Source organism: Staurois parvus, unplaced genomic scaffold (genome assembly GCF_062004578.1).
Source record: "Staurois parvus isolate SC_StPar_1 unplaced genomic scaffold, SC_StPar_1.0 ptg000980l, whole genome shotgun sequence".
In the NCBI taxonomy this organism is placed as follows: Eukaryota; Metazoa; Chordata; class Amphibia; order Anura; family Ranidae; genus Staurois; species Staurois parvus.
In genome coordinates, this window is record NW_028318776.1 from 3,998,171 (window position 1) to 4,015,070 (window position 16,900).

The 16,900-nt window shown below is 40.7% G+C and overlaps 1 protein-coding gene across 2 annotated transcripts in view; it reads right to left on the reverse strand.

The window, feature by feature from the left end:
- The window catches only part of CORIN (corin, serine peptidase), a 329,820-nt gene that overhangs the window by 232,993 nt on the left and 79,927 nt on the right, over positions 1–16,900 (reverse strand). For both annotated transcript variants that reach the window (XM_089657303.1, XM_089657302.1), the window contains one exon: positions 5,077–5,221. In XM_089657303.1, the coding sequence (XP_089513429.1) occupies positions 5,077–5,221 (145 nt within the window). The remainder of the gene's footprint in view (positions 1–5,076; positions 5,222–16,900) is intronic.

Here is a 16,900-nt window from a genome sequence, read left to right on the forward strand (position 1 = left end):
GTAATAAATGTAATTTCCTCTGTTTGTGTTACCCATGAATGTTTAATTGTGTCCTCAAGGAGTTAATACATGTAAGGAGTTAATGTGTGCCTGATCTTCATTTTTATGCAGAACCGTTTTATTTCGTGGGCATGTAAGTATTAAGTTAAGAGTTAAGTATTTTAGGAACATGTCTGTGTGTTTTTTGTAATTGAACTCCTATGTTTTTAGCTACACATCTAATTATTGTGCATACATATTTAAGCAGCTAACTAAGAGCATGTGTCAGTCATGCATAAGGCTGTCATTGGCTGAAACGTGTTGACATTCTTAGGCTGTTATATGTCACCCGCTGAATAAAGCCCATGATTGCAAAGCATTCACTGTGTTGTCAGCTTTCTTTTTGGGACTGAATGTTGTAGATGTGGTGGCAGCTGCCTCTGTCAGAGCATCAGTGATACAACCGTGCTACCATTACAGGAGGTAGTAGCACCAGTTTGTGTATTCTTGGATTTGTTTCCTTTTGATTTGGACAGAGTAGGGAAATAGTAGACCCTTTTTTCAGGTGTTTATTGGAACCTCTGTCCCAACTGGTGAGATTAACAGTTCTATCTATTGTGGTGATTATTTTGACTAAGGCAGCAAATGAGGGGAAATCCAACAATTGGGCTGTCATCAAAGACGTGAAAGTAAATCCCTCAATGGTGACACATGTTCCTGTGGCTATTCTCTACTATGTGAATTCTGTTCACTTCTAACCAGGGGCGGACTGACAACTCATGGGGCCCCAGGGCAATAGGGGATCATGGGGCCCCTGTGTCCTTGCCCAAACTCAAAAAAGCCTATGAAAAAGGTACCAGAGGCATCTTATGGGGCCCCCTACTGACCCCGGGCCCTCGGGCAGTGCCCGAGTTTCCAAATGGTCAGTCCACCCCTGCTTCTAACTGTATATTACCAGCACTGGAAGTGAAGGGAAATCTCCCCACCAGAACACAGGAACCTGATGTTTTAACTCCTGCATACTGTAAAAGTGGAAAAAATAGTTTTAAATGCAGGAACCTTAAAACTGCTGTTGTGCTTTATTTGTGCAAATTTCATCTTCTGATTTAGTTAGGTGTTTCTTCTCCCCACACATTTTTTTATTGGCCCTTCACTGATCTGTAGACTTAATAACCAATAATGAGGAGCGATAGGCTGTAGGGTAAGGTCAGAACATACTGGGTCCCTCGTGGTTTTAGGGCTGGGTAAGCTTGTTAAAGCTGAAAAAAGGTATGCGAGTACCCATGTCAGCCTACATTTCATTTGTGTAAACACTTCTGTTACCTACACAAGAACTCAGGTTTCCTCAAATGGGTAAAATAACCTGATCGAGTCAAATGCAATGCTGTGCAAAGTTTTTATTTCATGTGAAAATAGTAAATCCGCTTTAAAGTCACAACCAAATTACAATCACACATGTTTTCCCATCTTAAACTATTTTCAGACTGAAATCTATATTATTCATAGCCTTGACTTTTGGCTACATTGAGCTTAATGCTATTTGTGTCTGTTTCAAGTGCACTGGAGAAGATAGTTTTCAACCTAAGCAACTGGTTAGAAAAAGTCACCCAGCAACTGCACTTCAGTGGATCATGTCGACAAACATGCCTGCATTAGGTTACATGTAACTACTTCTGTTCCACTACATACAAAGGACTGTGCATTTGGCAGAATTACATTTTGATTTTCCATTAATTACAGAGTTTTGATAGGCAATACTGGTCCCCTTCATATTAACTATAAAACAATATATATATATATATATTTTTTTTTATTTTTTTTTGCCAAAAGTGTTGGGGTGCTTGCCTTTACACGCACAGGAACTTTAATGGCATCCCAGTCTTAGTCCATAGGGTTCAATATTGATTTGACCCACCCTTTGCAGCTATACCAGCTTCAACTCTTTTGGGAAGGCTGTCCACAAGGTTTAGGAGTGTGTCTATGAGCATATTTGACCTTTCTTCCAGAAGTGCATTTGTGAGGTCAGGCACTGATGACAGACAAGAAGGCCTGGCCCACAGTCTCTGCTCTAATTCATCCCCAAGGTATTCTATCAGGTTGAGGTCAGGACTCTGTGCAGGTCAGGCCAAGTTCCTCCACCCCAAACTCGCACATCCACGTCTTTAAGGACCTTGCTTTGTGCGCTGATGTGCAGTCATGTTGGAACAGGAAGGGGCCATCCCCAAACTTTTCCCACAAAGTTCGGAGCATGAAATTTTCCAAAACGTCTTGGTATGCTTGGTATGCTGACACCTTAAGAGTACCCTTCATTGGAACTAAGGGGTCAAGCCCAACCCCTGAAGAACAACCTCACACCATAATCCCCCCTCCACCAAATTTTACACTTGGCACAATGCAGTCAGGCAAGAACCGTCCTCCTGGCAACCACCAAACCCAGACACGTCCATTGGATTGCCAGACAGAGATGTGTGATTCATCACTCCAGAGAACATGTCCCCACTGCTCCACTGAGTCCATTGGTGGTGTGCTTTACACCACTGCATCTGATGCTTTGCATTGCACTTGGTGATGTAAGACTTGGATGCAGCTGATCGGCCATGGAAACCCATTCCATGAAGCTCTCTGAGCACTACTGTTGTGCTAATCTGAAGGCCACACAAAGTTTGGAGGTCTTTAGCTATTGACTCTGCAGACAGTTGGAGACTTCTGCACACTGTGCTCTTCAGCATGCTCTGACCCCGCTCTGTCATTTTATGTGGCCTACCACTTTGTTTGAGTTGCTGTTGTTCCCAGTTGCTTCCACTTTGTTATATTACCACTAACAGCTGACAGTGGAATGTTTAGTAGCAAGGAAATTTCACGGTCGGACTTATTGCACAGGTGGCAACCTATCACGGTACTTCACTTTAATTCACTGAGCTCCTGAGAGAGACCTATTCTTTCACAAATGTTTGCAGAAGCAGTCTGCATGCCTAGGTGCTGGATTTTATACACCTATGACCATGGAGGTGATTGGAACACCTAAATCCAATTATTTGAGCCCTGACCCCAATGCCTTTGGGATGAATTAGAGCCAGGCCTTCTTGTCTGACATCAGTGCCTGACCTCACTAATGCGCTTCTGGAAGAATGGTCACACATTCCCATTGAGACACTCCTAAACCTTGTGGACAGTCTTCCCAGAAGCGCTGAAGCTGTTATAGCTGCAAAGGGTGGGACAATTTGATATTGAACCCTACGTACTAAGACTGGAATGCCATTAAAGTTCATGTACATGTAAAGGCAGGCGGTCCAATAAATTTGGCAATACAGTGTATGTATATATATATATATATATATATATATATATATTGTGTATATATATACTGCTCAAAAAAAGGAACTTTGAAAACACATCAGATCTCAATGGGGAAAAATATCATGATGGATATCTATACTGATATGGACTGGGTAACGTGTTAGGAATGTAAGGATGCCCCATTGTTTGATGGAAATGAAAATTATCAACCTACAGAGGACTGAATTCAAAGACACCCCGACAAAATCAAAGTGAAAAAATGATGCAGCAGGCTAGTCCATTTGAGTTGCTGAAATTTCATTGCAGCAACTCAAAATGATACTCAGTGAGTTTGTATGGCCCCCATGTGCTTGTATGCATGCCTGAGAACGTCGGGGCATGCTCCTAATAAGACAATGGATGGTGTCCTGGAGTATTGCTGTGGAGCTCCGTGGTAGTTCTTTGAAGCTTTCTGTCAGAATATCTGCTTGCTCGTACATCCCATACGGCAAGAAGATATTCTGACAGGTCTGCAGGAGACCTGCATGGCATCAGAGATCTACTAATTGCTGGTGCAATGCTTTCCAGGCTCCTGTAGGCAAAAATAATCAATGCAAATTTTTTTACCAGCAAAAAAAAATGTGCATTTATTATTTTTGTCTAAAGGTAAACTTATCCTTTAACTATTCTCCCTACCTTACATGCCAGTGTATTACACACTGGAACTGATTTACTAAATGATGTTCAATTTGCATGGGAAGTTGCACTCTTCAAGGGAATTTTCCTCAGAGCTTAGTGAATGTAGTGAAGTTTTACTTTTCAAAGAATAACCGTGTATTTACACGCAAGTAAAAAAAAATAACAGCATTTTTGCGTGCACATATTTGAATATTGGAAGTCAGCAACGCTTCACCTCATTCATAAATTCCTGGGAAAATTCCCTTGAAAAGTGAACAGCTCAGAACAGGGCAGAGGGCACAAAGAAAAATTAAACAAATGATAATTGCCCTAGAAACCCTCGTGTATTGTTTGTTGCTGTATTGTCTCATATTCTGTCCCCCACTATAATGTACAGCGCTGAGCAAACCTTTTTAGCGCTATATAAATACTGTATAATACTGTAACAAAATTTTGTTTTTTAATCACTGCACCCATGACAAATAAAATTAAGTCCTATAATACTGGTGCTCACATTGTTGTCTCCACTCATGTAATAGTTCGAATGATGGTGGGTAGACACTTCCTACTACTAGAGCTGGCTCCAGGCATTGACCAGTATGGGGGGAAGAAGGGGTCATTATATCTTGAATGTGTATGGAAGAACCAAGGCAATGAAGAACATGTAGACAGGCATGTCATTTTGGGGAGACATAATGGTTGATTTACTAAAGACAAATAGGCTGTTCATGTTGTAAAGGCAGTTGTACCCTGTAAGGGAATTTTCCGCCGAGCTTACTGAATGTGGTGAAACTTCACTTTGCAGAGAATGCCCAATCACGTGTAAAAAAACAGCATTTTTGCTTACATAATTTGGCAAATGGAATTAAGCAGAGTTTAATTCCCTTGCTAAGAGCAACTGCACTTGCAAAGTGAACAATCTAGCTGTTTTGATAAATCAACCCCATAGCCTCCTATTGACTTTCCATTTACACACGATTTCACAGAATTAAAACACGAAGAATGTGCATGAACCGCAGAGATGTCCTGCATATGTTTTTTTTTTCTTTACGCCATCCAAAACACTTGAGCTTTTTGCTCACTTATTCCTTTTTAAGCAATTTCAAGCAATTATAACTAAAAGTTAATTAGTGTTTTACTTACCTACAAAAGTAAGTAGTACTACCAGCAAAAGTATAAGAGCACAAATACATGGAATTAGAATAAGCAGCAAAACCCGCAGGTACTTGGCAGATGCCAGCTTCTGAGAACAACCATCCCCCATATTATCTTCATCTGTTCCAAAAACCTGAAGAACAGAAAAGAAAAAGAGTGCACTGTTATTAAGTTGGATTGTTTCCAAGATGGATGTCCCCAGCTGCTATGTATACATAAATGTTCCTCTAAGTTCTCTCAATTATTAACAAGCAAAGTAAACCACTAAATGAGCTGATCTAATTTTCCATCAATTGACCATACAAAAGTAGAACCAAGTTGCAGAAGGACATCATGAGGTTGATTTACTAAAACTGGAGAGAGTAGAATCTGGTGCAGCTCTGCATAGAAGCCAATGAGCTTCCAAGTTTTAAATCTTAAAGCTTAATTGAACAAGCTGAAGTCAGATGATGATAGGCTGCCATGCACTAGATTCTGAGTGCATCCGTTTTAGTAAATCCACCCCACTATGATCACTGGCATAATAAATCCCCTTAAAATTCTTGTTTCTTTAATGGACTTCAACAATAAGATTTCTCCAAAATTCATAGCTATAAAGAGATCCACCAAACATCCTCACATTTCCCACTACATACTCTGCAATGTAAAATATATAAAAAGTCAAACTTCACCTCCGCTAAGCTCTCAATACAATTTTAATAATTTATTTGATAGACATATGCTAGCTGTCTTGTTCGCACCCTGACTATGCTCTTAGCTTAGTTCGCCAAATCCCTCTTAGTCATGGGTCCTGGTGCGCACATATCTATGTATAACAAGACATGTTGACATATGACGTTACCTGACTGTTATGCCTAACTGCAAATCAACCCTTCCATTGAGTTTTGGAAGGCCATAGGAAAGTCAAACTTCCCCACAAATTGTGTAATAGTGAGTGATCTTGCCACCAGGATTTCCAAAAGAAACTGCCCAATGATTCTACCCTGCAAACTAACCTTTTAATATATTGAATGGCCTGTTTTTTGGAGCAAAAGACACAACATGACTAAATACTTACACAATCTACCAGATTTTCCAGCCTGGCCACTGAATATCTGGTGTTTGCCAGACTAAGTCAAACGTGTAATAATTTGCCATCATTCTTATACTGTTGATAAGCACCTTAAGAAGGTCTAAGCATCTGTGTCTCTGGACATCCAGCAAGACAAAATATATAAACTGTTTTGCAGCTGGAAAGTATGGATAAGCAGTTTGTTGATGAGTGCAGCATCTATTTTAAGAGACTTTTACAATTATTTACATAGCTAGTAACTGATCCTGCTAATCCGACCCATGACAGGTCTATTTATACAGGGGGAACTCCGTCTATTACTGATGGAATGGTGTGATACTATAAAAGTGGCCAGAGCCTCCTTACTGGACAGGGAGCGGAAGTGCTCAGTGACACAGACTCATAAATAGCTTCTGCTTGTAAGGTCTGAGGAGGTACAGTAAACTAAATACAATATGGTGGACACTTTCCTATATTACCCCCCGCTAAAACCCATATGTTCTTCATAACGTCAGGGATTTATTGATATTTACTTACACTAATGATAATATTAATTATTAGAGATGATAACAACATCTGTTTAATTTGATGACATTGTTTGCTAATAAAAAATGAATAGATGTTGACTGCAAAAAAAAATGTTTGTTAACCACTTGCCTACTGGGTACTTTTACCCCCATCCTGCCCAGGCCAATTTTCACCTTTCAGGGCTGTCGCACTTTGAATGACAATTGCGCAGTCATGCAACACTGTACCCATATGAAATTTTTTATAATTTTTTTCACACAAATAGAGACTTCTTTTGGTGGTATATAATCACCATTGGAGTTTTAAATTTTTTACACTATAACTGAAAAAGGATTGAAAATTTCTGTTATACCATTTTGCAAATAAATAATCTTACCTGTCTTAGGTGAAAATAACCCACATCAGTGTTTATTATTTAGTTGGTATGAACGTTATAGAGTCCACAAACTATGGTAAATATCTAAAAATTGCTAAATCCTGATGTACTGATGGCCAATCTCTTATCTTGAGGCCCAAAAATGCCAGGACTGTACAAATACCCCCCAAATAACTGCTTTTCGTAAAGTAGACAGTTTGAGGTATTTAGTAAGAAGCATGGCAAGTTTTTTGAAGTTGTTTTTTTTTAGATTTTTTTGTGGAAAATGAAAAAAACATTTTCATAATTTTTTATTTTTTTTAACATAATGTCACCAATGCAGTACAGCATAATCATATAACTGGTGCGGCGATGATCAGGGACACTGACTGGTGACAGCGTAAAAAAAATAAAAAAAAATGTAATGTTTTTTTTTTATTTGTTTTTATTGCTTTTTTTAATGATTTTTTTTCTACTCCTGTGACCAGAGCAATACAATGTTACCATATTAACATTGTACTACTCTGGGCAAGTGGTAAGGATTTTATTCTTCTTTACACATTATGATTGCTTATATATGAAACGGATGAATTCAGTAGTTTTTGTTGTGATCAGCTGTGACGGGCCATACCTGATCACATGCTACAGATAGGCTGTAATTGGCCCAGTCTGTACATGTGATTATTGTGACCCATCACAGCTAGAAGGACAGTTGTAAGCAATGAACAACATGAAAGGAAGCCATTCCAACTGTCAAGTGATCTGTTATGATTGGTCACAGTGATCACATGACACTGGCAGTGGGCCGGTGTAGTGATCTGTCATTGGCTGTGTCCGGTGGAGACGGACGGTGACAGATCGCGCTGGAGCACGGCCTGTGGGGTGCACGTGAGGGGTGATCCTAGGAGGATGTCATATGGTGTCTTTCCAGAATGATAGGGTTCCTACTCGGCCGTCATATTACAGTAGGCCAGGTGGAAAGGAGTTAAAGTGTTACTAAACCCAGTACCCTGCATCTACTATATCTGGTCACCCACATTATACACAACATGGAAATGCGATTATATTAGTAAATATAAACTGCTAAATACCTTTTCTCATCAGCAGTTAGAGCAGTCTTGTAACTTCTATCAGTATCCAGCAGAGCACCTAAAGCTCATTCTCCCCTGATTTTCCTATGAGGCTGAATTACCCCTGACCCTCTGTGCTGATTGACCATGTGCTGATCACATGCACTTTCCCAAGAAAAAAAACCTCTCTAGCAATACACACCAAACTGAGCATGTGTAGTTGGCCCCCAAGGCTCTGTTCTATCAGTAGATGGATTGGGGACAGTAGAAGAAGGAGAGGATCAGAAAAGACAGGATCAAACATCCTTTTTACACAATGTGGAGAATTAACCCATTAGGTTCCACAGTGTGTATGAAAATAAAATAAAATAAGGAAATATGTGGGATTTTTAAGGTGCTTGCAGTACCCTCAGGAAAAAAATGTTCAGAACATACAGATATGGGGAGGATCTATTTACGCCTATGTTCTTATATTTTTGTAATAAAAGTTGATGTTTTTACATATTTGTATGTTCTGTACATTGTTTTCTGAGGGTACTACAAGAACCTTAAAAATCCCACATATTTCCTTATTTTCTTTTCTTTTGACACATTTCTAGGGATGTGGTGCTGATGGATGAGCTATACCAGTATTATATTCCACAGTGAGTATAACAAGCATGCTTTACTGCATATAAGACTGATTTTACTGTTGTGGGTATAATAACACTTTAGGAGAGGACTTTGCAATTGTGCATTCTTTATCCTCAAATATGCAGATGTTTCTGTTTTAGGGTGAACTCCTGGCAGACATAATGCAATCAGGGTGAGAATCTAATTTTTATTTGATTTCAGCATCTTACTATACTCCGTACAACAGAGCTCAAACCAGAAGAGGGAAAAGCTGCAGAAAAAGCCAATCCATTGTGCTGCAGTGCTAACAAGGAACATTCTGATAGGGGGAGAGAGTAAAGTGACAGATAGATGAGCTCATTAGTATGCTGCTTTTCCTTAGACAGTTCAGTCACTGGATGGCAGAAGGACAAGACCTTTAAGTTTTACTAAACTGCAGAAAAGCAAAATCATGTCTTTTGGCCTGCTATTTGGCAGAACTCTGTAAATATGAGAATGAATGGACAGAAACACAAATTTCTTAGCATTTTATTTAGCTTTTTTCCTGAAATTCAGCTTTAAGACATGGCGATATAGCAGTTTAAAACTTTCTGTAGTCCCTTCTTCCAAAAGGATGTGCCGTACATCCTCTGCTTGAAGGGGTTATACTGGGATGAAGCGTGCAGTTACAGGCATCATCCCGGTATTGTTCTTTTCAGCCACCAGTTCCCTAAAATCTAAAAGCCATCTTAGTGGCTAATTGGCCACTGGATTGCTTTTACAGCAATTCTAAAATGATGCAGCTCAAATGCTACTCACCTTTGTATTGAATTATTGCTTCCTGTACTGATACCCACTTTCTTGTCAGTCATATTCTGCCACTATCACATTGGAAGAATGCTATGCTAAGCCAAAGCCATTTTCTCATTGTGGAGACAACTGGCAGGACATAAAGGCATACTAACATTTGTGTCTCTATCCATCACTAGCCACTTGCTTCCCAAGTCTATTCTATTTTTCTATACAGGAAAAATCTTTTTTTATTTTTTGCTAGAAAATTACTTAGAACCCCAAGACCTTGTATATGTTTTTAAGCAGAGGCCCTAGAGAATAAAATGGTGACTGTTGCAACTTTTTGTGTCACTCAGTGTTTTCTGGAAAAAACACACTTTAATGAATTTTAGTGCACACATATACAATCTAATACCCATTTTTGGTAAAATATAAAAGATGATGTTATGCCAAGTAAATAGATACCTAACATGTCACGCTTTAAAATTGCGTATGCCTGTGGAACAGCGCCAAACTACAGTACCTAAAAATCTCTATAGGCAATGCTTTAAATGTCTTTACAAGTTACACAGGAGGTCTGGTGATAGAATTATTGCTCTCGCTCTGACGTTCGCCATGATACCTTACATGTGCAGTGCAATTGCCATTTATGTATGCATGTGGGACTGACGAGTGCGTTCGCCTTTGTGTGCAGCATGGGGGCATGGGGGTGCTTTAAACATTTTTTCCATCCAAACAGGCCCCCTACAAAGCATGCCGGAATAAAGCAGGAATGTCTCCCAGTTACAAAATAAACATTCAAGCGAGCGCTTGCATAAGGAAAAAACCTCTAAATACTTAAAAACATATAGATCAGAAATGTAGCGCTAAAACACATATGAGTATCAATATATCTCACATACAAATGAAATGCAAAGTGACAAGTGATAATAAATAAATCAAAGCGCTGAGGATGAGCGCAATAAAGTGACAATAGTGCATCGTCTTAAAATAGACTAATCACAGTAAGGCAAACGCACATTATAAACGTATAGCAGTCCAAAAAGAAACATCTTTTTCTTATAGGTGCCTAAATCATCCAGTGTCTGGGGATAATGGTTGCTTCTCACTGGAGTTGCATTAATAAGGTGCTCCTGACTTCTGTGGATAAGAAAAGAGGTGTGCTTGCACTCACCAGATGCACAATATAATTGCACATGTATATGACACTCAGAAGGGTACTAGTGGTCATCTAGGAACCGGTAGGGATGAGGCACTTCTCAGGCACTTAGTACACCCTGGGAATAGACTCCAGACTTCTCAGTGGGACCCTCACAGTAAACTGGGACAGCTGCTTGGTTTCACTTACACCCAGCTTCCAATCAGGTCAGCACCAATGGATATCCACCTTTAAGCAGCTCCAGGAATAAGCCACCAAACAGAAGAGCTTTGTGTTGCATGACCGCGCAATTGTCATTCAAAGTGCGACAGCGCTGAAAGCAGAAAATTGGCCTGGGCAGGAAGGGGGTATAAGTGCCTGTTGACCTTGCCAGACAGAAATGCAGTGTCCTCCTCACTTTCTGTGAGCTCGTGCCAGCAGCCTTAGCAACCGTTGCTGGGAACTGAATTGTAAGATGACAGCTGCCTTGTCGAGGAGGCGCCATGACAGTTACTGGAAGAAAGGTGTCGCGCAGGCAAAATAGAGCCAAACGTGCTGTGTTATGGCTGAGAAATGCCATAAAAGCGTCAGCTGGTGGGTTTTTACTGCCCAAATGTAAAAAATCAGATTCGGTTTAGGTCATGCCGAGTGCCTCTCCCTTTGTAGTCCAATCAACATCTCCCAGTTACAGAGTTTTGGATGTGCATTACATTCTGTGCGTATATGTACCACTTCTGAAGACCCAGAACTTGTGGATGAAGACCTGACTACAATGTTGCAAAACAAAAACCTGCAAAGTTATTAAATGGGCAGACATCACTGTGAACAGATGACAAAATTACATAAAATAATCTTGAAAGCGAAAGAAAATATTTATTACCAGTTGTAAGTGGAATATGTTGAGCTGAATCAGCCACTGAGGTCTTATATCGCTTGGGAATTCCAGACAGATATTGTCCTAGCTCTTGTCCTCAGCTATTCATGGCCATTCACAAGTAATCACTCATGCAGTGATTACCTTTGGATGATCAGCCCTGGACGCAAACTGAGTGCAGCACTTTGCACATCTTCAGGAGTTCAGTTCCTTTTAAAGTGCAGATATCCTACCCCCAGTCACTAAGAATTATAGGAAACTCTACTTTCATTACCAGATGTGTGCTTGACACCGCTGGACCAATAGAAGTGAGCCTTGGTTCTGATAGATATACAGTGAAGTGCGTTTTCCTTCAAAGAAGCTGATTGGTAATGAAGATATGGTTTAAGTGGACCTTACATAGTTACGTAGTTAGTCTGGTTGAAAAAAGGCACAAGTACATCTAGTTTAACTAATAAAAGGGAAAAAAATGTATACAATCCTACACCCACAGTTGATCCAGAGGAAGGCAAAAAACACCCAATAACGTTTGATCCAATTTGCTCCAGCAGGGGAAAAAAATCCTTCCTGATCACCCGAGAGGCAATCGGATCAACTTTACCTATAAATAATAGTATCCAGTTATATTGTGTACATTTAGGAAATAATCCAGGCCTTTTTCAACCACTTCAGGTCTGGAAGATTTCTCCCCCTTCCTGACCAGGTCATTTTTGCGATACGGCACTACATTATTTTCACTGACAATTGCATGGTCATGTAACACTGTACCCAAATGAAAAAGACCGACAATTTAAAAAAATATATATTTTTTTATTTTCTACTATAAAATATATCCAATAAAAAAATTTGTAAAAATCTAATTTTTTCATAAATTTAGGCCAAAATTTATTCTGCTACATATTTTTGGTAAAAAAAATCACAATAAGCGTATATTGATTAGTTATTAGCATCTACAAACTATAGACCATATACTGAAATTTTTTTAATTTTTTTCTTTTTTATACTAGTAATGGCGGCAATCAGCGGCTTATAGTGGTACTGCAATATTTTTAAAACTAACTGACACTGTGGGAACCAGGGACACTAATGCAGTGATCAGTTCTAAAAATATACACTGATCACTGTACTAATGACACTGTTTGGGAAAGGGTTAACATCTAGGGTGATTAAAGGGTCAAGTGTGTGCCTAGCTATGTGCTTGTTGTACACTAGGAGGTGCTGGTACAAGAGGAAGTGATGGATCGTGTTTCCAGCTCTGCTCTGACACATGATCGATCACTCCCCCCTGTCAGAATAGAGCTCTGCCTATGTAAACATAGGAGCCACCGGCCTCCTGACATCCCATGATGTCATCAGTTGATAAGGAGGACATTGGCTGTCTGCACAGCATCCTTGTTTGCCCCTCCTCTGCCCCTCTCCATCAGCACTGGGGTCACATTAGCTGAGTGAGGGAGTAGGGAAACATTGGTATTCTAGTCAGTACCAAAGATGTATTTGCTTTAGACTGGGTTCACACTGATGCGATGCAGAATTTGCAGCATTTTCTGTGCGAATTCCGCACCGCATCAGAATCGCACCCCGTTCATGTGAATCGCTGCGGGCGTGTATGTTAACAACACCCCAAAATCGGTCCACAAAACGCGGTGTGATGTACAGAATCGGATCGCATAGGTGTGAATACCCGTGCGATCCAATTCTAGTGCGGACCCAAAAAAGGATCCTGTACCTTTTTGGTGCGGGAGCGGTGCGATTTGAGCCATACAAAATGTATGGCTCCAGTCGCACCACACAAATTGCATATGATTTGCACAGGAATGCGGTGCAGTTCCTGTGCGAATCACATGTCATATACCGCACCGCATATATGTGAACCCAGCCTTAGAATAAGAAATCACCTCTAATGTTGAGTGTCCTACATGCATGAATGTTGCTACGTTATGTAAAACTATTAGCTTAGTATTTTAAAGGTTGCCGCCACTGGAAAAAGGCTGAGAAACATTTAGAGCATCAAATACAGCCAACGCATTTCAAGAGAAAGGCCTCTCCTTTCCTCAGGGCTTGAGCAGTGAATGTTGTTAGAATCACAATGAGATGCAATAGGAAACCTATATTAGAGCACTATGAACTGTTTGCATAGTAGTCACCTCCTAGCTGGAAACAGTAAATCTGAAATATTCATGTGCAATATTTTTGATTTACCCAGTTTTATAAAAGTTAAAAAAAATATTTTGAATAATTAATTTTAGCCCTGAGCATAAGAAACAAATGCACCTAAAAGACAATACACGCTCCTTGAATTCAAAGATGTTTACATGTGAGAAAATCACACACAATTCCAGAAATTCAGTGAAGTTTACATGAAGTACTACTGAATTTGACATTGAACACATTAACAAATAACCATTCACATTATTTCTGCCAGCAAAAACATGTTTGATGCATTAACTGTTCCTTACACAATTCCGTCTCATTTGACTTTACAAACATCCGCTGTACATAGCAAAACGTGCCCATAGTTGTTTCTCACCTCACTGCATAACCACATTCTACATGGATCAATCGTCTTTCCAAGAGTGGTAATAATAAACTAAAACTTAAAATATCCGAACTTATTTTTAAATTGTTTAGAATAAATTATTTGACAAATGGGATAACAAGCTAAATGCTGTTTTGTCCAGTGCATAATCCGTTATTCAGAGTACAAATGTTAAACAGACCTCTACATTCTGTTGGATAGCAACGTACTGAATCACCCAAAGGGAAATACAGGCACTATTCATATACAACACCTGGATGCAATAAAAGGACTTGCATGGCTTTGCAATGATAGGCGTAACTAATGCAGTGAAATAGTAGTCATCTTGTACAAAAGGCTGTTCCCTTTAGCAACCAATTGCATTTCCCAATCCACAAGTTTGGAGCAGTGAAAACAATGAAAACCATAACTAAACCACATGGTTTGCTCTTTGTCTTAAAGTGATCATAAACTCTGTTTTTTTTAATTACTATTTTTTTTTTAAATAATAATAATAAACAGATTTATACTTACTTGCAATTCCACTAAACAGAGCATCCTCGAACCTCCTCGGTTCCCCTTCCAGTGTTCCTGGCTCCTTCTCTTTTTGGTGTGCCACCATAGGATGCTGCTTTCTATTCTGGCGCAGCTGCGGTCTCGATCCCGAGCCACGCTGCCTGTGTCTATGGACACAGAGAGTACGGTTCAGTCCTGCCCCCTACTCATTCATCACAAGATTTGACTGACAGCAGCAGGAGCCAATGGCTGCCACTGCCTCAGCAAAGCCTGTGAGAGTAGAGAAGGAAGACAGAGCCAACAAAGACAGGCATAGCGCTGGATCGAGTGAGGAGTCCGTAAAGTATAAGGGGTAGTGAAGGGGCATACTGCTACCTAAACATTTTTTACCTTAATGCAAGCAATGCATCAAAGTGGCTGTAAACCCTTACATATACCCAGTGAAGTGACTGGCCTCAGGTGATACACAGAGATTAAACAAATCCTCCTACATAAGTTGTACCTGTTTATCTGCAGTATTCTCTTCTTCACATCTGTTCAAAGTGCAACATTTATACATCTTGTCTGGAAGTTCATAAAAAAGGGGCAGAGTGCTGAAATTACACACTGCAGAGCTCAGTGAGGAGAGCTCTCAGAGCTGACTGGAGGGAAGGGACATACCCCAGTTCACAAAGCATACAGGAACAAAGCTGAGGCTGTCATTCTGGTGGAGCTCCCTCCCCTGTCACTATTTTTCTCTTGGTGTCAGGAAAAATTGTGAGAAGACTCCTGCTAATAGCAGAGGAACAAAGCAGTAGACAGAAATGACACTTAGTGCTCTTAAATGAGACAAGAACACACTATAGAGGGATATGTTTTGTTCATATTTCATGTCTGAGGTTTACAACCACATCAAGGTAAAAAAATGTTTAGTCTTTAAAACTACTTTAAAATTCAACTCCATGAAAATGTTAATTGATCTCTGGCAGTGGGGCTGTGCCTGCACTGCAAGGGTTAGCTGCTTATTCTGTCTAGGGGAGAGGAGAAACACTTTTACTTTCCTGATCCTCCACTCCCTTGGAAAATGGGGCTCCTCCATGCTCTGGACTGTCTGTCCCTAATCCTTGCAAAATGAGCAGTCTATTTTCCTTCAGTAAATCAACCCCAATATGATACCATAATATAAAGCAAATATAAATCAAATAAGCCTATGTGAGGGAACAGTCCCTTTAATAAAATGTAAATCACTTTTTTCACAAGAAAGGGTTAGAAAACCCTGTTAGATCTTTACCGCTAACCAGTGTTTAGTTAGGGTGGGGGTCAGCATCCCATTGATCATGGTCTACCAGTAGATCATGATCAGATGAGTAGTAGATCACACCCTCAGCTTTTCCACCTGCTCTCTGCAGTACCTTAAAGGATACGTTCGCCTTTGGAACATGTTACATGTTCCACCCATTTTTAGGGTGGAACATGTAACATGTTCCCATAGTCGCAGCCATGCCCGCCTCCTCCCCGTACTATCTGTCAGCCCTGTGATGTTTAGCAGTGCCCGCCAAGTATGACCCATTCAAGTGAATAGGGCAGCTCTGCAAAAGCCCTGCTACCTTGTGTAGTACAGCAACCAAGGGGTTAAAGCAGGTGTGAGGAGGTGTGGCATCGCTTCCTCATCACCCGCTTTAACTCCCTGGACCCTGCATTAGCATGCTGCAACTGCATGCATGGGTCACGATCAGCGGGCGGTAGGGGGTATAATTTCTGCCATGGCATGTGTACACCCTCGGCTGCTGCATCTGCAGCTAAAGGGGATAGGGACTGGGGGAGCAGTTCAATTGCAGGGTTTTACCACCCCTCAAACCTTACGTGTGTAGGAGCCCTAAGGGTGCCTCCGCCGAATTCAACTAAAGGCTCATTCACAAGTGCATGTATAAGTGCCATGCAGTGCGGGTGATTGCGGTTGCGGTAGTATGGCAATTATAAGATTAAATCAGGCAGCGAGGAGGTGACGTTAGATGACACTGTGCCCGGTGACTTTTGACTCCTCCCATATTGTTCAAGTAGATCTCCACCTCTCTAAGGTTGCCTACCCCTGAGTTAGCTGCTTCCACGGTGCCATATAGCAGATATAGTGCTACACGGCGGCACCTGTGCGCCAAATCACGTATATATGTGATGTTGCATTTCCGGGTAGGGGGCGCGCACAAGCCACACGCCCTACCTGCACCGCCATTCGCGGCCGCGGATATCAATCACCGCTGGTAATTTACCTGCCGGCACCCTGTGATTACCAACAATCACCGACAAAGAGTAAGACTGTTTTGTTTGCTAACAGTCTTTCTCCCTGTCAGCTCGAGCACACTGCTCGGGATGGCTGTACACAGTACAGCCATCCCGATCTCACAC